This window comes from Brienomyrus brachyistius, chromosome 15 (genome assembly GCF_023856365.1).
Source record: "Brienomyrus brachyistius isolate T26 chromosome 15, BBRACH_0.4, whole genome shotgun sequence".
NCBI classification, from domain to species: Eukaryota; Metazoa; Chordata; class Actinopteri; order Osteoglossiformes; family Mormyridae; genus Brienomyrus; species Brienomyrus brachyistius.
In genome coordinates this window covers 21185279-21209467 of record NC_064547.1, presented here as the reverse complement: position 1 = coordinate 21209467, position 24189 = coordinate 21185279, and the positions used below count along the sequence as shown (strand labels likewise).

The 24189-nt window shown below is 44.5% G+C and overlaps 1 protein-coding gene across 3 annotated transcripts; it reads right to left on the bottom strand.

Annotated features, from left to right (window-relative positions):
- Positions 1-2523: 2523 nt before the first annotated feature.
- On the bottom strand, positions 2524-24135 carry prkaa2 (protein kinase, AMP-activated, alpha 2 catalytic subunit). 3 transcript variants are annotated; one of them, XM_048976387.1, is made up of 9 exons: positions 23675-24135; positions 17106-17247; positions 14917-15010; positions 14448-14592; positions 11909-11996; positions 11319-11543; positions 9052-9553; positions 8567-8693; positions 2524-8164 (listed from the first exon to the last, which is right to left on the bottom strand). In XM_048976387.1, exons 1-9 carry the CDS (start codon positions 23748-23750, stop codon positions 7923-7925), a joined length of 1641 nt encoding a protein of 546 aa, XP_048832344.1. In that variant the 5' UTR covers positions 23751-24135; the 3' UTR covers positions 2524-7922. The 3 variants fall into 3 exon arrangements, with proteins under 3 accessions (XP_048832344.1, XP_048832342.1, XP_048832345.1); XM_048976385.1 differs by lacking the exon at positions 23675-24135 and adding an exon at positions 23477-23662; XM_048976388.1 differs by lacking the exons at positions 17106-17247; positions 23675-24135 and adding an exon at positions 16026-16225.
- Positions 24136-24189: the final 54 nt, after the last annotated feature.

The following is a 24189-nucleotide window of genomic DNA, read 5'->3' as shown; positions in this document are numbered from 1 at the left end:
AATTCACAGAAAGTTTACAGGTGACTAAATCTACCCAATAGTGACAAAAACGTTAAGCCTAAAGCCAGACGGATGTGCAGGGCATCAAGGGGGGGTGATAAGTCTGTGCATTATGTACGTAAACATGGCTCACATTTCGGTGACTAAACCCAAGCTTTAGGGCAGAATTCCTTTTTTAACATTCCCGGGATGCCTTTACTCATTGGAATGCTTGCATGCTTTTTTTCTTCTTACAGTTTGTGTTGACAGACTGCTGTGAGTTCAAGATTGACAGATGGTTTCCACCAGGGGGCGCCGGTATAGAAGTTACAGGTGTCATCTGTTATGAGGAAATGCTCTCATCCCGTCAAGAGACATAAGTTACTCATGAAGTATAGAAGTACTGCTTTGTTTTCGAGCCATTTATGAATTTTAGCTTCCAAAAGGGAATAAATAACCAATGTAGGCTGTTTGGAGTCAGGACTGCATTCAGCCCCGGAAGGCAGGAGTTGTTGATTTTACTAGAATATGTGTGGGAAACAACCTGAAAACGGAATATTGTTCCACTATGGCAACAGGACACAGAAACCTAAAGACCCTTTAATATCTGTATATATGGTGATTCCATAACACGATAATTTTTATTAATTCTCTTTAAATATTCTGCTTTTATAATATATCTAACTGAGACATGGAAATAAGCTTTAAATAAGTATTAACAATGTTTTATATAAGTATTAGTACTGGGGATGAAACAGATATTAAATGAATGCCATAACCATGGTTCTCTGATTTATTAACAATAAACATTTTTGTTTTATAAACTGTTACAGTCAGGAAATGTATAAGCTAATGAACTGTAAGTGCATGATTTTTCAATGCCTTGTACATTATTTTCAAAAAGTACCTCTTAAGTATCTGATCATCAAAGAGGATGATGTAAGCTTCCATCATATCAGTTGTTACGGATAAAAACCGTGAATTCAGTGGAAAGTGTTTCCAGTTGTCGCCTTAGTTTTGGAAGGTTGTCCACGCAGTGGACAATGTTGCTCCCGCACGCTGTACAGTATTTTAGTGAGACTAAATGTATTGAGCATTGATTGATTGATAGTTTTGGCCACATGGTGGGAATCGCAGAGGACGTCGGCCTACCTCTATCACCTTCTCCCAGGTGGGAGTCGCAGGTTTCATAAGCTAGCGGTGAAAATCCAGTGCACGAGAGCGACGGGGGCAGGCGGCCGTGAGAAAGCAAAATCAGAATTCATGGAGCGATGGGGTCTGATGGACACTGACGGTCAAGGGGGCATCGGAATGTCTGGCTCAGCCGAAAAGAGAGAGAGCTGCAATATATATAGATCATTCTCCTTTTGGTCTATGGCTGCAATGCCTCTTTGCGAATGACACTTTATTCTTCTTGTGATGCACTGCAATCTTTGGTTTGGCATTTGCAAAGAAAAGAAAGCGTCCCAGTTCTGCATGCTGACACAAATGAATATTATTAGACTCTTTTCATATGAGGATTTCTTTTACTCACAGATGGGAAAGTTGACTTTCTTCTGATGGAAAAGGTGTGGGCTCCAGCACAGTGCTCTCTTATAAATCCTTTTTTCAGGATCTCACTGCCTTTTGACCGCCCCTGATAATGAAGTTGGTTGGGTCACGTTTGCTTCAGATGCTGTGGTCCCCTCTAAGGTCCCTGACCCCTTCCGCCACATTAATTTGAGTCATACGTCTTTGGCCACGGTGACTCAGCAATTTATGGGGTTAGCTGTAGACAATTAAAGCCTTTAAAATTAACAGGATGTTTTAGGATTTACGGGTAAATATTCGACCAGCCTCCAAACTCGTCAGGTGCCATGAATACGTAACACGAGGCACGTTCTTTTACAGAATAAAAGGTAAATTAAAATCAATACATTTATTATTGTGCTAAAACATATCAGCAGAGTGGAACTTCGCCTGGAAATGGTCAATCAGAATGCTCAGTGACCTCATGTTGAGATATTTTGCATATGAATTTGAGAATTAAATGAAAACTTTTTAATTTTGGTGACACTGGTGAGCATCGTTGCCTCACACTTACAGGGTTGTGGGTTTGAATCCCACCTCTAATAGCCTGATTGCATGTCTTTGGACTGCAGGAGGACAGAGGAAACCCATATGATACAGGGAGAATCTGCAGACTCCACTGACACAGATACAGGACAGGGATGGGATTTCGATGTTGAACATGAGACTGCAGGGTTAACCAGTGAGACTCCATGGCTCCATTTGTACCCAGGGCAACATGGCAATGTTCCATAACACCAGTTTGCCCAGGCCTCGGGTAAAATACTGCCATGATCAGATGTGGAAAGTTCAGGTCAAGAAAGTATGAATCCAAAACGGGCCTTTATTTCAACCAACAGCTGGGTACTCCGACTGTCGCTCTTTACACTCAACTTGTTGGTTGAGACAAAATCTTGGGCTGGTTTTGCACTCTCTGCATCTGAACCTCTGCTTATGTAACATTCAGTACTGTGTATAGACACATTCACACAAATATATATATAATTAATAGCATTTAATTTTGCACCAAAACAGCATTTGGCTTAATTCATAATGTCACAAAAATATAACAACGAATATTGAATAAAGTGCAAATCAGAACAGCAACACCATGCAGTGCAGTCCACATAAAATCCATCCATCTTCCAACCCTTCATACCAGATTGGGGGGGGGGGGGGGGGGCTGGGATGCCGGACAAGGCTCACACAATGAGCTGCTTAGAGATGCCAGTTAACCAAACAGCGAGAGGACAGTCTGACAACACAATACAAGCTACACACTTGGAGAGGAGGCGGGATCTGAACCCATAACCAGGGGTGTGAGATGACACTGCTACTGACAGGACCATTCAGAACAAGCAAAACCAAAATCCCAGAGGAACACTGACTAACACATCAGACATGTGACCAGTCAGAGGTGCATCTCCCAATAATGATCGATCTTAGTAAATAACACACAAGCTAACAACGTAGGTAAAGAAGGGAGTTTTGCGAATGTTTCCCAAAAGCTTTAACCAATGAACTTATAGTTCTTAGCTGGCTCCTCTCCAGCAAACACATGAGAAAACACATTTTAATAATTTAATAATTACTGCGATGTTGTGCAGCACAGCAGCATTCGGGGAAAAATCTTAGACCCTCGAGAACTTGTGAAGGCGTTAGAATCGTGTTGTTGCATGCATGGTGCAATAGTAACCTGGTCACTGCATGCACAGATTTGGCCACACGCATCAACAGTGGTCTGCAGGAATCCAGTGGTATAGAAGCAGAGAACAGAGTCATCAGAAGCTGCACGCTGGGAGGAACGACGACATTTTGGCGTCTTCCTCTTTTCAATTCATCTTGCTGCAGACCATGAAGACTCACTATTTCATCCCAGGACAGTCTGCTTTTCCTCTATGAGTTGTTTATTACTGAGATGATCAAAGGGGGTCCATGCCCATTCACAAAACAGCATTCAGACAGTTTACAAAATTCTGTGGACAGCAGCCATTGTCGTTGCGTATAGTAAGTGGCGATTCAGCTTCTCAATTTAAAGGATGTGACTGAATACACAGCAAGTTTGACAGGTTAGCTCATGATGTACCAGGATCGTGCAAAATGTATAATTTATTAATTCTGTCCCATTCCATTCACGAATCAGAATTTGAACTGGCTACAACCTCTGGGATGCTGAATTGTAAAGTGAATTAGAATGTGTGAATGATTCCACACCCCCCCACCCTCACACACACACCCTCGTTTCCCTCCTTCCGTCTGGCCAAAGGTTCCGCAACATACCAACCTCTACTTCTTCCCTCAGGCTGTCAGACTCTTGAATCAAAACTGAATTACAAATAATTTCACATACAGTTTAATGTATTCGCACATTTATTTATCATTTATTGCCATCTTTTTGCTGCTAAAATACAGTACAAGTCATAAATACTGTTTCTGCAATAAATAATTGATTCAAGCATTCATCTCAGACCATCACGGCTACTACTGTCGACTGCACTGTGCACTTGTCCTGTATATTGCAGTTGTAGTGCTGTGTTTCTGTCCATTTTTGTGCACCTTGGCCCTGAAAAAACAATGTTTCGTTTCACTATATACTGTGTATATGGCTAAAATGACAAATAAACCTACCTGACTTGAATTGACTTAATGACAGGAAGAAAAATTTCATTCATTTCACTTCAAAGAAATTCAATGAAATCACATATGACTTAATATTGCAAAATGAAAATAATTATATACTAGATTTACTTCCTAGAGGGTAGATGTACTGTATATACTAAGTTTATATAGGCATCAGTGGGTAACTTGTTTAATTATGTATAACTTCTTAAATTATATATAACTTTTAGCCTATTGAATTGTAATATACTTTTGGTTTATGCTGGTTTACCAAGTAATTTTCCATGGGCAAATATTTTTTGTTTTTTCAGATTTAACCATTCATGCATGGCAGAACTTTAGTAGCTTTTCATGTGAGTAGCTGTCTGTTGTCAGATGGAGGACACTTGTATTACCGTATGAAGTGCTCTTTCATGATGGTACACGAAATTACTTAAATAAGCTCTTCTAATGTTGCATTCCTTCATACCGAATACCATTTTTACTGCAACGATACATTATATGCTGTGCATTTTAACATGCTTGTGTAACTCGCATTGAAATATTGTTAAAAGCTGCATACGCATAATTTATATGAATTTATGTGCATTCAATTCCCTTAATTCTGCTTCCTTCAATTCAAATTGCAATTCTGCATCCAGTTTCCCACTGCAGAAATTCATGAATTAAAATTTCAGGGGTTATTCTCAATTTAGTTCTGAATGATGCACAACCCTGGTACAGACCGGTGTTACATGCAGCTGTAACAACTTCAAAGAGCCTTTTCTGCTATATTTTATAACCTACATTACAATTTTATATTGCAACCTTGACCAAATATTATTATTACTACGTTGTCCAAAAAAGATCACCAGTGTGTATTTTTCCTTGATCTATTTACGGCGACCTTTATCTCTCTGACAGAATAGCAGGAAAAAACTAAAATGAAGTACGACTTCATTAAAATAAGTCGGTCAGTTCACTAGTTAAATTTACAAATGAGTTTTATGAACTACTTTAGTTGTTACAAAGGGTTTTGAGAAACACTCGCTGATCAACTAAATATTTTTGGTACAATAAAGTACTTAATGTCACAAAACTTTTGGGAACTGCACTCCAGCACCTTTTATCGTGAACTCACTGCAGATTGTACAGCTGAATTCCACACAGCAGATCCAATAGAAACATGTTTTCTGGACACAAGTGTCTTCACCGTGCGACTTTAAAGTACGCATTCCTCAGACCCAAACACACGGTTTATGAATAAGGGACCCACAACCTCCTATTCACAAATACAGAGTTAGATAACAGAATGTCAAGTAAGGATCCACAGAATACCTAGAAATAGTTTTCAGGAAGTGAATTAGCAGAAAACACTCTATATCGTTCACAAACATACAGCTCAGTTATTTCGTTCATTTTTTTTGTATATATCATTTGTGTTATTTTTCCTTTTAATACCTAAAGTGAATGTAACCTGTAATCATGTTATTGTATTGTAATTAAGTGTAATTGCATTTTTTCAGCAGCAGGTGGCACAATTCATTCCGACGCACTGCAGTAAGATCTCACATTCGGTTTTGTGCATGCCGAGGTTGCATTATTTTTATTTTATTTTTTTTTTTACAGTTTACCACGACACACAAAGCCCATTCACACACTCCCATGAGACACGATAAGCAAGTCAAGTCACAGAGTACGTCACGGGTCCTGCATGAGGAGCGGGGGAAAACCAAACGGCAAGACGACGCAGCGGGAGCGTTTAGCGTAGACGTGGAGAACAAGGTGTAAGAAGACCGCAAGACAGAGCCCCGAGAATGCACGGCCCGTCCGAAACTCACAGTCAGCCAGGATGAAAATCCACCACTGCATACACAAGAAACACATGAAGTGGTACCAGAGAAACACACAGAGCTCAAGCAGGGACAACCGGTCTGTCTATGTCCTGCAAGCAGCCATTAAAGGAGACGGCAGGCACTGACGCACGGATGAGTGATCGCCTGTCCCGCTCTTTTTTTTTTTGCAGCTGGGATCTCCTGACTGCCTCTTCGATACAGCCAGTGATGCCTCCAAGGCTTTTTCCCCCAAAGATGTAAGGAAGAGAAAATTAACCTTTCACTGGCCACAGAGCTGCTCCGTTCCTCATTTCTACGGTTTGGTTATAGCACCAGCAACCACGTTGGCACCGAAACTCCACTGCTGCGTGGCCGCCGCCCATCCGGCATCTCAGCCTGATTCACAGTAACTTCCGAAGAGTGAGGTCGTGTGAAATATTGCACTAATACACAGTTCTAACATAAAATACTTCCCACCGCAGTAGTTCAATAAAAAAATAATAAAAAAAACATGTGTTAAGGCAACAGCGAAGATGTTTCTGTGGTCTTACATAAAGGTGATGCGTTACCTCAGCTGTTTCCAATGCTACTTGCTAACACCGCAAACCACAACACCAACCGGATGTTGGCAGCGATTCCCAATTTTAGCAAATACACCATACAGTTTAAATATTATTTACAGACTAACAACAACCTTTTCACAGCACCTGTCTCCAGCGAAATCCTTGAAATGACGATATATACTTATTTGTACCTCCTTCCTTGTAATGTACTGATATACAGAATGTGCACTTTGTGCTGCTTTGAAACATGCTGCTTATCCGGCTTTACAGACACTTCTGTGGTCTTTACATTGGCAGGAGTCTATCTCAGCCTGTACGGGGACAGTCTAGCAGCGGTGGGCCGAATGCACCGCCTCCCATCCCAAAGCTCATTTCAGCTCTGCACCCCCCTCCCCCCCCCCCACCACGGCTTGGAGGGTGGGAGTGGCCATTCTCCGGGGATTTTTCCGCTCCTCACCTTAAATGAGACTGGTTATAGGAGATTAGCTGCTCATCTGCTCCAGCCGATGCTGCAGAATGTTATCAGCCCGAGCTGGTCGCACTTCTGCAGAGCTTTTGCAGATTACGCCTTACGTCCAGCGCTTTACTACTCTGCCGCAGAACCACCTCAGCTGACATGGAGCATCGGGATCACTGCAGGGCGCATCCACGGCACCTGTCCGCATGCTTTGCGCGAAGCTTCTTTAGATGCTGTCACTGCATCCGGAAACGAGCCAACCGGTTAAATGACAGATTTGTGAACGGGGACGTCTGACAAAATGTGATTCTGACCATGCAACCGGACCGGACCGATTCATCAAGGTAGGAGTCGTTCACCAGGTCCCAGTCGCACTGTTCTGGTTTAACTGCTGCTGATAATGGCAAGCTGTGGGAGCTGGGGTGCATCATGGGAAATGGGCGCGCCGGCGGTGCTCAGCCAACCTGTGTTGGCTGACTGGGCTTCCCTACTGACCATATAGGGCAAGGCGCTATAAATACAGATTACTGCACCACACAAGATATGGGCCTGAAAGTATACTTACATAAAGCACTTATAAAACATGTTAAAAGTAAAAAAAAAACTTTTTTCCTTGTGTATATTTCATTTCTGGTGAGAAATCTAAATAGTGATGTTAGGAGGGTATGGTAAGTTATATAAATATACATACATACATACATACACATACACACACACACACACACACACACACACACACACACACACACACATTTATATATGTGAAACAAGAAATACTAAATGAATAGAATTGCAACCTCACTGGGTAATATGCCAATGTATTGCTATATATGGCATTCAGTGAACACGAAAGGGGTGGGGGGTGCGGCTGATTGGTTTACCACAGATACTACTCCAGGAATAGCCCCCTAGTGCCAGGCGGTCTCCAGCCAGTCAGGACGCTCAGCGTGCCAGTGTGGTGATGAGACTGGCACACATCTCAAAGAAGTCCATGGTGTGGCTGCCCTGGCGTGGGGCAAGCAGTGGCACGCAGCCCGTGAAGGAGCCTGGCAGTGAGCTGCTGAGCAGGGGCACCTCCACAGCAGGAGAGGCCGAGTCGATACTGAGCCGTGGCCGGTGGAGTCCTGCAGCTGAGCCGGAGCGCTGCGGAGTGGAGGAGCCCGACTTCTGCTCTGTGACATCATCTGCGGGAATCGAGGGACATCTGTATTGCGGCGATGTGACCACTAGCATTAAAGAAGCACATGAGAGCAGCACAACAGCCAGTACAAGTCAGGCTGGAGAGACTAAGATGTCCGGCACTAAGGGCGTTTAGTTCTTGTGAGTCAAGAAGAGGTGGGGACAGGGGGAGGGTCCGGCTTTAGGGGACAGGGGGAGGGTCCGGCTTTAGGGGACACGGTGATGGTCCGGCTTTCGGGGACAGGGGGAGGGTCTGGCTTTCGGGGACAGGGGGAGGGTCTGGCTTTAGGGGACAGGGGGAGGGTCTGGCTGTATGGGACACAGAGAAGGGTCCGGCTTTAGGGGACACAGAGAAGGGTCCGGTTTTACACAAAGAACACAAAGTAGGCTTATTCAGCATGACTCACCATCAATGCTCTTAAAGTCCAGCAGATAGCTGCGATTGTCCACTTGGTAGAGCTGTAAACTCATCTTCACCAGGTTCCCTGTGACCGGGTTCTTCCGTCGCACTCGCAGGTGATAGGGATTGACTACCTGTCCATCAAAGCAGTCCATGACAGACCCTGTCAGACCTTTACCCTGAGCAATTCTATTTTGTTATTTCTGCACCTAACTGTAAGTAATCCACATACGAATGCACACGTTTTTACTACCGTCTGTTTTCTGCTGTAAAAGGACATTTCATGCTACCAAAATGATGGGATATAAAACACATTAAACTATTCATTCCTCTTCTTATTGTGTACATGCCTACTTCCTAAGATCCTGAAGCTCTCTGGCCATTGCGTAAGTGACTTTCAGTTGTACGTTAGTAGACAGGGGTGAAATGGACCATTGTGCACCGACTCATTCAGTGACTCCTCACTGTGGCTCTGGGATGAGCAGGTTGTACCTTCCAGTCGTACTCGAGCTGCTTCATGGCCCGGTACACCTCCGCCATGATGTCATAGGGTTTGCTCTGGCTGCGGATGCCCAGGTGCCACTTGGCCTTCTTCACGGCCAGCGGCTTGGGCCTCGTGGTGTTCAGAGCGTCCAGAGGGCAGCGGGCCTTGGGACTGTCTGCCAGCAGTGGCGGCATGCGCTCAGGATGGGGCTTGACCCCTGGGGGCAGGGGCATGCCTTCCTCCATGAAAGAGCCGGTCGGTGGGCTGGAGGCCAGGTAGAACTCACTGGCCTGGTTCATGATGCGGCGGTTGTCGATGATCAGGTGGTACGCCACGGCCAGCTGGTCCTGTGGGTCGCCGCTGTACAGGCTACTCATAACCTCGGACTCTGTGCTCTCAAACTTCTCGCAGACCTCCCGCACCGCCTCCTCGTCGATCACATTGGCATCGTAAGAAGGGTCCTCGGGGAACAGGTAGCCAGGCAGATCCTGCTTGAACCACTCGTGCTCTCTGGAAATCGTTAACCAAGCCAAAACGTTACACTGGCTAATAACACTGTCGAGCATCTGTGTGGAAAATGTGAGATCTGAAAGTCCAGGATGTTCAAGCAAAAAAAGGTTATATAAAATGCAGTGGGTTGTACCAGTTAAGCACAAGTTTGGTTGTAGTATACAGTGGATGTAAACAGCACCTACGTTTGAGTTTACACCACACGAGGAATTTCAAAGTAACATTAAGTTAAAACATAAATTATACACATCCTCATCATTAGATATAAAGTTGTTAAAAGTGGTAAAAATGGCAACATTACACCGCTAACAGAAATCATTTCAATAAATTGTCACATTATTCACTGATTAAACAAGGTCACAGGCTTGCTATGTCAACCCACAGTCTAGTCAGTTAACATCATTGGCAAGCTAGAAAAGTGCATTGCCCTGCCTTATGGTCCGAGTGAAGCCTATTTGTATTCCCAGAGCTCCAGCATCTCATGCAGCAGAACAGATGCCAAGCACCTACAATAAATGTCTATTAATAAATGTCTAGTAAACTTTATTACTACAAAATTACTACTAATTTGCTAAACAAACTAGCAGTGCAACGGACCGTAATTGATCCATGACCCATACGGATCCCCCTCAGCAGTTCGTAATTGCAAAATTCAACCACGATAGTGTGAAATACAGTTTAACTGCAGCTGTTGCTTTGAAGTTGAAGTCCCCCCCCCCCCCTCCCCGCCCCCCCTATGTATAGCACATGGGAGAAGTTTAGATTTTTGGTGGGAACGCAATAAAAAAATGCATGGATTCAATAGCATTGACTACGGCATTTTCAGTGAAATCTGCTTCCCTTTTTCTCCTGAAAAAATGCTGTTTGTGTGTCTAATTACAACTTTTTTGTTTTCCCAAAATAACTTTTATTTCGTGATGTAGAGAAATCAACTTTGGCTCTGATGAGAGTATGAGGAAAAAAATAAGTGAATAAGACAAAAACAATATTGCTGGATGTCTTCTGTACGATGTAGAGTTGCAGTGAAAAGATGCAGTGATAAAGCAGTTGTGAATTCACTTGAATGGGGCATGTTAAAAGTTCCTTGCTTTGCGTTTTCCTTAAGTTCTCCAAGTAATAAATAGAAAACAAAGTTTAAATTTGTTGAAAAAAAAATAACGTGATGCAAGTCCAAACCATGAGTTTTGTGCTCTCCAAAAGCACAACTAACAAGTTACCTAGTGAAGATGTCTTACATCACTGATGGTGGAACATTACAGGCTTCCAGTATATTTGTGGGTGAAATACTTTTCACAAATACAGAGAAAATAAATCAGTAGCTATACGCAACTCAAACTCAACAACCATGTGGAACAGCGAGCTGGCTCTGGCAATATCAGACAGTGATACTGATTGGTCGTCCATGGTTGAAACATCACTGTGCAATAGTATTTTTTTTTTTTTTAGTAGCTACTAACTACATTGTAACTTAAATAGCAGCAATGCAACTCACAAAATGCGGGGTTAATTTGAAACTAACTATTGTCAACGTACACTTTGCACCCAACCTGACAATGGAATGTATGCTTAGTTGGTGCAACCCACTGCAGGGTAGCTATGGAAATTAATAGCGAAAACAATAAATAAGAGTTTTCTATTCCCTTTAATCCTATATTTGCTCAGTTTAAGAGCACTGAACCTTAATGCAATATGGTAGCCCCCAGCACTTTCCGTAGAGTTTTCCTTGTGTTCCCGTGCCCCTCGGGAGCCCAGTGAAAATGCAAACCTGATGTCTTTTATAGTGGCTCTCTTCAGAGGATCCACCTGCAGCATCAGCATCAGCAGGCTGGCCACAGAGCGGTTGAGGTACTCGGGCATGTAGAAAACCCCTCCTCGAATCTTCTTAAACAAGGTTGGCACGTGCTCGTCGTCAAAGGGCAGGGTCCCACATAACAGGGCGTACAGGATCACCCCGCAGCTCCAGATATCCACCTCGGGACCTGCATACAGCCTAGGAACAGCACCACGTCACCTTCACCTACAAACATCATCCAGCAAACACTGACCACACTGCTTCCGGCTCTGCCTATGTCATCTAAAATGCGTTTACATTGCACATCCCTCAGCATATTAGGACATCTGTGCTGGAAAGTGCCCAGATTTATATATTAAATTAAAGCGAAATAGTTACCTCGTTTACCATTACAAAAGAAGAGAGTTCAGGTTTCACACAAGGTCCGGTTAGTGTTCACATAACATCTATATCTGGAAGGTATATAATACAGTACAACAATAGCAGAAACGCAAAAATATGCCAACAGGCGTAGGACCCATACAAGGGGAGGGGTGGGGGGATAAGAGAGGCATTACTCGCACCTGCCAGAGATGACCTCAGGAGCTGCATAGTTGGGGGATCCACAGCTCGTCCTGAGGAACTCTCCATCAGACATCATATTTGAGAGCCCTGAAAGAAGAATGTAGCACATCTCCATACTCTTCCGTACAGTGTGCAGGGGTAATGGTATGCAAGACATTAAGAACCGAGGTGTTAAAATACAGTGCATGCAGTTATATGGACCCTTGGTAGATTTCTTACTATGACACATACACAGTAGGAAGCACCATCACTTCACATCTCCGGATCGGATCAGGTCAGGGAGCATGCACTGGTGCAGCACGCTGGCGCCCCCGCTACACGATGAAACACCTCAGGATCCCAGCTGCCGACCCTCCAGGCCGACACGCGGTCCAGTCCCACCCTCCGGAAGTCATCATCTATCTGCCACAGGTAGGGGTTACGCTAATGTCCCTTCGGCCTGGTCCAGCCACTTCGGACCTCAGTATTGAGGATCCTGAGAGCCGTATCAACCACAGGGAAACGTGCCACATGGCCGCTAAGCCATAACTGAGGCTCCCTCACAATGCAGGTAATGTGCCTTATTTGGGACCCCCTGAGCAACCGGTCATTCGACACAAAGTCAAACCAGCGGTACCCAAGGATTCTCCGAAGAGGCACAGTATCAAAGGAGTCCAGTCTTCGTCTCAGGTCACTGGATAGTGTCCATGTCTCGTAACCATACGGCAGGATAAGGAGCACCAGGACTCTAAAGACTTGGACTTTCGTCCTCTTACAAAGAAATGGGGGGGCCTCCACACATCCCTTTCCAGTGACCTCATGCCCCCCATACTTTCCCAATCCATATACTGACCTCATAGGAAAAGTCACCAGAGACACGAATGTCACTGCCGAAGTAAGCGAACCTCTCGGCAAGGTCGACATACTCTCCGACTGACTCTGTGAAGATCACAGCATCGTTGGCAAAGTCAAGATCGGTGAATGTTTCCTCACCAACAGATGCCCCACGGCCACTGGGCCCCACGACCCTGCCGAACACCTAGTCCATTTAAGCGTTGAACGGATTAGGAGCAAGAACACGCCCCTGACAAATCCCAGAATCCACAGGGAAGAAGGCAGGCCTCCACTCAGCATAGCACTCGCAGTACCAATGTACAGGCTGGCCATGACATCAAGCAACTTCGGGGGGATCCTATGGAGTCTCAGACTCATCATACAGGGCAGCTCGTTCAACCGAGTCAAATGCTGTACAAAAATCAACAAAGGCTGCAAAGAAACCTTGTCAACATGCGCATTTGCCCTCAGTGAGAACCTACAGTGCCAGGATGAGGTCGATGCTAGACTTCTTAGGCATAAAACCAGATTCTCTGATCACTAGTAGGTAAGCGAGTTGAGGATGACCCTGGCGTGGATCATACACGGCACTGAGACCATTGATATCCCCCTGTAGCTGCCGTCCAGGATATTACCATCCTGTCCAGGGTGTCCCCTGCCTCATGTCCTATGATGGACTGGCATCCTGTCCAGGGTGTCCCCTGCCTCATGTCCTATGATGGACTGGCATCCTGTCCAGGGTGTCCCCTGCCTCATGTCCTATGATGGACTGGCATCGTGTCCAGGGTGTCCCCTGCCTCATGTCCTATGATGGACTGGCATCCTGTCCAGGGTGTCCCCTGCCTCATGTCCTATGATGGACTGGCATCCTGTCCAGGGTGTCCCCTGCCTCATGTCCTATGATGGACTGGCATCTTGTCCAGGGTGTCCCCTGCCTCATGTCCTATGATGGACTGGCATCGTGTCCAGGGTGTCCCCTGCCTCATGTCCTATGATGGACTGGCATCCTGTCCAGGGTGTCCCCTGCCTCATGTCCTATGATGGACTGGCATCCTGTCCAGGGTGTCCCCTGCCTCATGTCCTATGATGGACTGGCATCCTGTCCAGGGTGTCCCCTGCCTCATGTCCTATGATGGACTGGCATCCTGTCCAGGGTGTCCCCTCCCATGTGCCCTGTGATGGACTGTGACTGGCTTCATGTGACCAGGCAAGTGTTTGGAATATGGACTGATGGAAAAATAATGAAATGCAGGCTATCAGTTTTTATGATTACGCACATTAAAATAAAAAATGCTTACCAATAACTATTTACTTTCTCTTTATATTCCTGTAACCAAAGACTTGGTAAATTGGCTTTATTGATACAATTAAATAAACTCATCAGGATGTCATGATTAATGCACACTGGAAACTCACTCTCTCTGTTACGTCCAATAAGCTGGCCTTTCTAACCTTTAGTACCACCTGCGTTGAAGATCAATTCAAACAGCTGATCTGACTCATAATCCCCTCAACACTAGACGCCAAATTCAGCCCACATGTCTTGCACGATCCAGAAATGGCCTGGGGTGACAGCCTATTAAATGGCAGCCAGTGGCCCCCCCCAAGCCTATCGAGTTGCGGCTACCCGCCACCTTACCCCCACCAGCACCAAACAAAAAAGAAGCTGATGTACCCAGCAACCCAGCAGTTGGCCTTGCCCCTCAGCTACGTGCGGCGGCCTACCAAAGTCAGCGATCTTGGCATTCATGCTGCCGTCCAGCAGCACGTTCTCGGGTTTCAGGTCACGGTGGACGACCATGTGCCGGTGGCAGTAATCCACAGCGGAGATGATCTGCTGGAAGAGACGCCTTGCCTCGGGGTCCTCCACCTGCAACAAGCAGCACAGCTGTGACCATGGCCGTCCGCATGCTGCCGGAACACGGCGGACCACAGGACATTCAGTGAGGTGTCTGGTTACATCCCCAAAACCCTGTAATAATTTATTGGCCGAAGTCAGGGAGGTTTGGTCACGTATTGCTCATGAAGTCCAGCCCTCACTCACTTTTTCGGATCATGTTTCCCAAGTGCCAGTGCCGATATGGCCAAACACGTCGACGTTCACCGGTACAGTGTTAAACTAATCTACCATCTACAGTCTCTAACATAAGCTAGAAGATTCCCTGATCTAGCGACAGCTGGGAAACACGCTTACCTTTCCATGCTTACAGATATAGTCAAAGAGCTCTCCTCCTGAAACATACTCCATCACCATGAAGAAGTCTGTAGGCGTGCTGATCACCTGGTACCTGAAACAAAAAGGCCGTCCGTGTTAGTCACATGACCACGTCAAAAACAATTACAAACTACTGAACAAATATTAAAAATGGTAACAAAAACAATGGGCGAATTACAGTTCTAATTAGTTTGTAATGCGCTACTTAACTTTCATACATTGGCCATCATTTAATCAAAAATGACATTAAAAAGCAGTGATCATTACTACATACAATAATGGTGGTTTTAGTGAATTTTAAAACATAAAAAAGAAAATCATTATAATATTCTTAATGGGGTGGGGGAGGGGCAGCCCCGGAAATTATACACTCAGAAAACACCTCCGATGAATGATGAAAACCAAGGGAGACTTTATGCTTGTCCAGCAGAGCAGACAGAAGCCACTGCATGTCAGACTGATGGTGTGGCGTGTTTAGAGAGTATTTACTAAGCATGTATTGAAATCTTGAGAAAAGATACAGTTTTATCATCGTAATTACTAATTATTCTTAATATAGAACCCCCCCCCCCCCAGCAATTAATATGCCAGTTCCTCTTATCAATGGCCAGTACAAGTAATACATATAATATACCAGTCCTTCACGGAGATGACGGATAAACAAATGAAGTACCACTGTAGTATGTACAGCAATCCACCTGAGATGCCTATACCAGGCACTGCAGCTCTAAGCATGCTTACATTAACATTGCAGTTGAATATCTTTGCAGTTTGCCTGATCATCATGGAACCAAAGCAGTACACAGGAGTAACACTGTACGACAAATATCCCTGTGTAAACTGGCTTTGCTTAGAACAGTAATTAGGCTCATATCCTATATTAACGTGTCTGGGAAGTGATTGTAGGACAGCTTACCTACAGCCTCTGTCATATACCTACTGTACATACTGAATTTTGTTAGACGGCTCTTGCTGGCAGGACAGCATCACCTCAGCCCTGCATTGCATCCCATAACCATTTTTCTACACGTAGCTGCTCGTCAATAACATTTTCTCTACATTCAATACAAGCTGAAGTCAATATTTACCTCCATAACGTTTCCGCATTTGATGGTCAGCACGATGTTTTGGCTACAACCAAGGCAGACGGCTTGAAAGAAACGTGGTGAAAGACCTTCAGACGTGTTTAGAGAAGCGGAGGAAGAGTTTAACCATGGTTTGCACCACGGTCTCGAGAACAGTACATCCCATTTCCCTTAATCTTCCTCAGTCACGGTGACAAATGAGATATCGGGGAGAACAGCTTGCCAACAGCGCTGCAGAGAAACGCAAACCTCACAGATTTGCCACGATTGCAGTGGATATTTTGTTAAATTGAACAGAAGATGTCTGGGCTGCTACTACAAGAGATAAATAGCTTATTTCAGAGTCTGCCCTGACAACGTCGGTGGGGTGCCGAGATCTCTGGTGCTTCATACTGACCAGTGCAGCTCTAGTCCTAAAAATAACAGCACAGCGTTAACCTCTAAGGGGGCAGCCATCGCTGCGGCTATCTTACCTGAACTTATTTTTAGGCTCTTAGGCAGGATGCAGGCAGACTTTCCGATATAAAATAATCTCCATAACAGCCAAAAGAGCACCCATGTGGACTTTGACTGGAACCTTCCTGCGGACACTAATATACTTATAATTGTAAAATGCTACGTATGTTTTTGGTTAACTCCTGTTTGGACATGAAATACACTTCTCTGTAGTCCAATTATTCGCTTGTATATTTACTATTTACTTGCAGGTGCTTGTATTGATTGTTCTGTGGGTGTACACTATTCTGTGCTACTAAATCTTAAAATCTTGCCACAGGTTTTACATATTTTATTGTATAAATCTTTCCCACTGAGTGGAACCTCATAGAGAAACAGACGACAGTCAGTAACACTGGCAGTGCTATTAATTCACTCCATATTGTAACATCAAATGTAATTAGCAGCAGGATCCAGGGTGGGCTGCACAGTCCACAAACCCGCCAGTGCAGGCGCACAGCTGGCTAAACACTTGTGTCTCCGAGTGACTGATATAATATCCCTACTTCCTCCTTCCTCTGGGCATAACTGCGCTCCAGATGTTTCCACTGGGCTCCCAGTAAAGGGACGACATCGCGGCACACTCACAGCTTGATGATGTGTGGGTGCCGGAACAGCTTGAGGTTCTGAATCTCCCGCTTGATCTTTCCGACCACATCGAGGCTGCGGATCTTCTGCCGGTTGAGGATTTTCACTGCGACCTTGTGTCCCGTGAGCTGATGCTCGCCGACTGATGGGACACACACAGACTCTTAGGCATGTTGCAGGAAATTGACACACACAGAGCTAGCAAGCTAACAGTGGCTTAATTCTTCTTATATGTATAACATTGTTTATTTACTTTTGTGTCAGTGTGCAGGCAATATTATGAAATGACAGCTAACTTACTAAGATATCCTCTCATTAAAACGAGGAAGAGAATTTAACCCTCTGGAGTCGATGGCATCCTCGATTCGTGTTACTTTTTGTTAAAAATATGGGAAAGAAAAATACAGTTGGTTTACACAACCTTACGTCGGTCAGGCGATGTTAAAAATATGTTAAAAATTATATATCGTGATGTACAGAATCAGATAAAAACTTACAAATGTAAAAAATATATTTCTTTTTTTACCTGGTGTTTGGTACCGAATTTTTAGGGGGCTTTTCGTGTTAAGTCGTGCCTTTTTGAACCGATAACTGACGCAGGGTGAGGTATTTCTGTACTCTGACTGCTGTATATTTCAAATGCCAACGTGCGTTGTGTGTCAGACTAAGGGGTTTTCCGTCAGCTCCTGTTAGGGATGCTGGCCAGCGGAGGAGATTAACTGCTAGTGCAGCATGCAAACAAGAGCAGCGGCCCACAACTCCGCTGAACCCCCCCGGGCTGTGGGATTCGCCCTGAACACCTGCCTCCACCCCTCCCCTCATGACGACCCCGTTAATGAAGGGGATACTTCAGCATGTTTGTCCTGCTTCAGCCTCCTGCGCACTCTGTCTCGTTTCCTGCTCTCTACAGCCGGAGACACTGCGTCCCCTTGCCTCTTTTACATACGCCGGCTGGGCGATTTCGGCACCAATCCCCACCGCTGCATTTACGCACAGTCCAGACAGTGAAATCATTACAAATAGTAACGTGAAAAGGACAAGCGTTTGCTACTGTATAAGAGAGTGCCGTACTGTCATACGAGGAAAGGTTACTTGAGCTAAATCTGTTCAGTCTCAAGCAAAGGAGACTGAGGGGGGACATGATCCAGGTATATAAGATTCTAACAGGTTTGGATGCTGTTCAACCAAATAGTTACTTCAGCATTAGTTTAAATACACGAACTCGTGGCCATAGGTGGAAATTAGCGGGAGAACATTTCAAGCTGGATTTAAGGAAGCACTTCTTTACACAGCCGAATGGCCTCCTCTCGTTTGTATAGTTCTTATGTTCTTATTTCTTTGTTACGTTGATAATGCTTGAGCGAGCACCAGTTTCTCAGAAACAACCATTCTCTGCTTTCCATTTCTGTCATGCATTTTATTCTTGCTCACAGGATTTCTTAACGCACACTAGGTAATTCATTCGTATCTTGGAGTCAGCGAAGGCCACTGCCCAGCACCGTAAAAATAAATTTCGTGGGATGTCCAGTAATCCTACTGATAGGTCCCCCTTGGGAGGAGGGGGGCGGATGTCCTACTCTGAATATTGATGATAAAAATCTGCCTACTCGATAAGGGTAAGGGGGAAGGCACAAGTCTACCAATTGAGTACATAAGCCATTAAGAACTACTAAATCGACCTCCTGAGGCAGCTGGGCAGTGGATCTGTGATTTAAAACTTAGCAAATAACTTGTCATCGCACCTGAGAGTCAGCAAATTAATCTGAGCAAAACAACACATCTCAATGGGAAGATAATAGAATGACGTTCTGGGAAAACCGGATATTCCAGAATCGTATCCCAGATCTAGACTGCTAGTGGTCTGTTGCTGACATAGCATAAATAAGTCATTGGTCGGTAATTGATGTTTACAGCAAACTCATGACAGAACGCCTCTGTTTTTACGTACTCTAAACAGTACAGGATGTAACAGACAGACGGCAGCAAAGGTGGCGTTTTTTTGGAACAGTGACCTCAACATGAAAACCTGTCACAGGATGTAACAGACAGACGGCAGCAAAGGTGGCGTTTTTTTGGAACAGTGACCTCAACATGAAAACCTGTCACAGTCCACAGACAACAGTCGTGCAAACAGATCCTAATATCAGAACAACCTGGGATTTTAACAGCTAGGAACGTACACTGAACTGAAATCACTAGAGTCTCCATGGGGAAAAAAAAAAGTTTATAGCTTAAGTAGTAAGATTTTTTTTGAAAGATTTTAAATATTTGCTAACTTGCGAATTAAATCGATTAATACTGCAGCACCGGTGGGCCACTTTCCCAGCATGCCGTGCGTGAAACTGTAAACAGCCCTTGTTGTGTTGGTGGTGGTGGTTGCGTTTACCTGTTGTCGCACGCGATTGCCCGTGCCTTGTGTGTACCCTGTCCGATCCTGGTGTATATTCAGTTCGTGTAAATCTCCCATCGTGTGCTCAGCCTCTGACAACCTTGTGCTTCCAGTGTTTAATTGCATTCGTTGGGTGCCTGACATAGTCCTTCTCAGGACCACCAATAAAGAGCGTGTTCTCCCCAGCAGACGACTCTCCGTGTCTCTCTCTGCTTCTGCAATGCCTGGTTCTGCCCGACGCCGCGATATGTGGGTATTAGGAATGTTGTGATATAACAGCCGTACTTCAAATTAGACTGAAATTTCATTGTGAGGGCCTCATGACGCACTGCACACGGCACTGAAGCCGGATAACGATCCCTAAAGAAATAGTGCCTAGACATGAAGAAGGTGAAAACCAGCATGGCTCCACCCAAAAACAAGCTAATAAACCACAAGCACATCACTTTTGCTCAAATATGAAGTCCAACAGAACGTTATCCAGACCAGGGGAAAAATGTAAACGTACTTCAACCACGGTGAGGTCCCCACTAAGAATGTTCTGGAATCAATACGTCTTGGCCCAGTTTCTTGATAACAGTAACTCTTAGCATCTCACGCTAAGACTCTAAAGATACACCTTCCGAAAGGTATTTGTTTTCCTATGTATATTTCCCGATCAGTCTCTTAAGAGGCTGCTTTAGGGAGAGCTTCTTAAGTGCGACCTTAATTGGCGCCGGAGCACCTGATTGGTTGACATCGATGGCCAGAGAATTGATTATTCCCTCCAGGCAGCCATTGCTTGACTGCTGCAGGAGAGACTCTTTACTCTTTACCGTGCTCTTTATAAATATAACACTGCAGGAATGCTTACAAACATTGCAGTAATCATAACTGGGGAGAACCTAAAAATAAAATACAAAATTAACAACCTGGGGGGGCGGCATGGTGGTACAGTGGTTAGCACTGTTGACTCACACCTCTGGGACCCGGGTTCGAGTCTCCGCCTGGGTTACATGTGTGTGGAGTTTGCATGTTCTCCCCATGTCGTCGTGGGGTTTCCTCCGGGTACTCTGGTTTCCCCCCACAGTCCAAAAACATGCTGAGGCTAATTGGACCTGCTAAATTGCCCATAGGAGTGCATGTGTGAGTAAATGGTGTGTGAGTGTGCCCTGCGATGGGCTGGCCCCCCATCCTGGGTTGTTCCCTGCCTCATGCCCATTGCTTCCGGGATAGGCTCCGGACCCCCCCATGACCCAGTAGGATAAGTGGTTTGGAAAATGGATGGATGGATTAACAACCTGAATCATCTAATCGTAAATATGATTTTCGCCGACTGACTGCACAAACCAGCCCCCCCACCACTTTATTTTTTATTTGTTCTATAAAACACCGCCTTGCACCAATATGTGTACGTGTCATTGATATTGGAATGAGCAACGGCACAACAGATGAAAGACCAGTTGCGTTACTGTATAAAACATAAGAGAAGGTCCAATGGACTATTCCAGGGTGGTTTTTGTGGAAAATATATTAGACTAACATGTAAATACACCTGCAGTGTTGACTCTTATCAACCTAAAGACACCAAAGTGTTGATATACTGTGACTTTGTCACATTAATAGAGCTGTGGACATTCCAAGGGCGACGAAAATTGGGGTAACTTGTCCACCCCAACATCGACAGAACCCCCCCCCCCCCCAATTAATAAATAAATACATAATTAACGTCGTGGTCCTTATCTTTCTTTATGAATCCGTGTGTAACTGAGGCCGATTCACTGCGCAAGGAGGAAACCTAACGAAGACATGCACCAGAGAAGATGATTTTATCATATGGATCAGTTACTTTTTAATTAAGTGATATTTGATTATGAAACTGTACCCTTAACGATGTTAGTCTTATTTTAAATGAGCAGTATGACCCGATAACAGCGATAAGAGTCCAGTAAGAGGCTGAGATCAACCTTAAGAAAAGTATCTTCTGTAAGATATTCTAACTAAGAATGTTTCGGGAAACACGTTGGAGCGTTAAGAGACAAGTTAAGGTAGAACTTACGAAGGACGTAGCGTTAAGAAGGTTTCGAGAAACCAGTCCCTGATCATTTAACAACTGCTTCAGAGAGACCTATAGGAGGGACTGTTGTGTCTTCTGGGTGACGTCCTCCATGTGAAAGTTAGCCGTTAGAAGTCATTTTAAAAACATAGACTACAACCAGAAAGAAAACGGAATAAACTCGGCATCAGAAATGGACCACATCCTGAAGCTGACTGTAGTCCAAACCGCCAGTTCACCAAGCATTTTACCTGTAACCCCTGGGATTAACTTTGGAATTTAAGATTATGCGAATAAAATTCTAGCAAGATCCGCGTAGAAGTCATGCTATTAATGGAAGGAAAGGGGTTCCGTGCCTTGAAAGGACGGCTCGGTCAATCTGGCTTATTCTGACGGCTCTGATGCCAAGGCACGCCGCCTTCTCGTACCCCTGCACGCTGGGCCGGTGTTCAGCAGCGCTCAGCGGTGCAGGGCAGATGCCCTTTCTGAGTGTACGCCTCACCCTGTGCTTCCTAAGATAACTTTCAGGCTAACTATAACTCTGTTTAGGGAGGAGGGGAGTGCCAAACCCCCCCCCACTCAGATTCTCCTGTCCCTAAACAATTTATGCATAACACAACATCCCATATAACAACACCCATATCACATAATATTAAGGACTATAGAAACAACAGCAATTACACCTGTATCTTGTGTACACTAAAGTGTACACTGTTTTAATTAGTCTCTTAAATCAGGCAGAGGAACATGTAAAATGCTCAAAATCCAAAATTAATGGTAAATGACCTTCACACCGGCCTTCTGGGAAAAACCTGTGATGATCTGTGATTCTGAGAAGGAAAGTATCCCAATGCTACCTAAATGTCACTATTTACTAATCATTAAAGTCCTACTGCCGTTTGCAGAGAAACTATTTTAAACACTATAGTGGAGAATGTGTGAGAGTGTCACGTGTTAAGGTATACTGGGTAATACGATAAAGTTAATTTGCATAACTGTTGTGATCTTTGTTTTCATGTAATGTTTCAGCATATTAGAACAACGCCTAAAACTTGTTAAATCCCGTAAAATTTATATTTGAAGAAAATCTCAACCTCAAGTGTCACCATTTCGACCGCTAAACCATCGTATAAGCAGCAGTTTTATTACCATATAATAACGTTAATCTAGGTGTGCACAATACCTATCGTGACGTGATGGGAAACTTAAATGAGGATGATGATGATGATACATCAGTAATACTACGGTATAGGGGGGTGGGGGCTACAGTGCATTAATTTATCCGCTTGCCGAAAACAAACACACATGCGAAACAGATTATATCATCTCCAGTTTCCTAAACAAACAACAACAACGTGGAAAACATCAAATAATCTCTCACTGACGCTACAAGGTCAAACTAAAGCAAATCAGTAACGTTTTAATCGACCGCGCCCGTAAACGAAACGACACGGAAATCCTTTTGGGCGTCGGATGCCGCTTTTAAATGTAAAATAATACGATTACATAGTAACAGTAACATGTTCCTGGTATTTTGTAATTTGCACCTGAACGGCTCCAGTTTATACTAATGGACGCGATGACAAACTGTCGGATATTTAAGGAATACACGATAATAATAAAAATATATATTTCGAGCAAACGTGCTTTCAACATACAAGGTATCAATGTATCAGATCTGAATAAAAGTGCAACAGAATAGCTCCAATCTTTGGTGCGATGCGAATTTACATTTATAACCCTCCCCATTCTCAGACACGCTTTACGCAGTTTTCCCCGCTACCCACAGCCGGAGCGCCCCACATTGCGCAAACAGCGTACGCTTCCTACCGGCAACTTTTACACTATCGGGTTTTAAAAATACAGGCGTACACCTGCAGGGTTTTTCCCTGCAATCATTTAAAACATTTATTTAACATGAGAAATTTAAAAAGGATATGACTTAACTCTTGACTTTTCCGAAGGTGCCGACTCCGAGCGTGTCTCCCAGGATGTAGTGCCCTATTTTGACCCTACCTTCGTATTTCTGCTTCTCAGCCATTTTAGCGTTTGGGACAGCCCGGCGCGGCTCTACGCAGAGTGCCCGGGGAGGCGGGTCCGAGCGCGGCGCGGCGTGGCGCGGGCTGCGCGCCGTTTGTCTCACACCTGAAAACGCTCCTATCCGAGTGTTGCTCCTGCTTCTGGCATCCTCACGTTCTCTCGCCACATTTCTCCGTCTCATGCATCATTTCGTATACACCATGTAGTAATGGATTGTCACACATTCTTGCCAAGCACCATGGTGCGGCTGTGTTATGAAAGGCGCTATATAAAAATAAATTGAACCGAATTTTCATACTTTAACTGATTGTCAATCAGCGCGTCATGTACTACCGCACTGATTTTTAAAATGACTGTTAATATGCATGAGCTGGACTCAACAGAAGTGCTTTAATAAAATATTACATAGGATTAATGCCGCCTTACACACACGACCTCAAGTCTGTTTCCATTTTTATATTCTCTTCTCTGACCCATAGTATTTTCCCGGTCCTATATTGGACCCCCCGCAATTGATAAAGAAACAGCACTTCTCACAGGATCACAGGACGCGTGTGTCTGTCTGTTTGGAGAAATCTGCCATCTGATACTGATGCACTCCCAGCATCACTAATGCATGA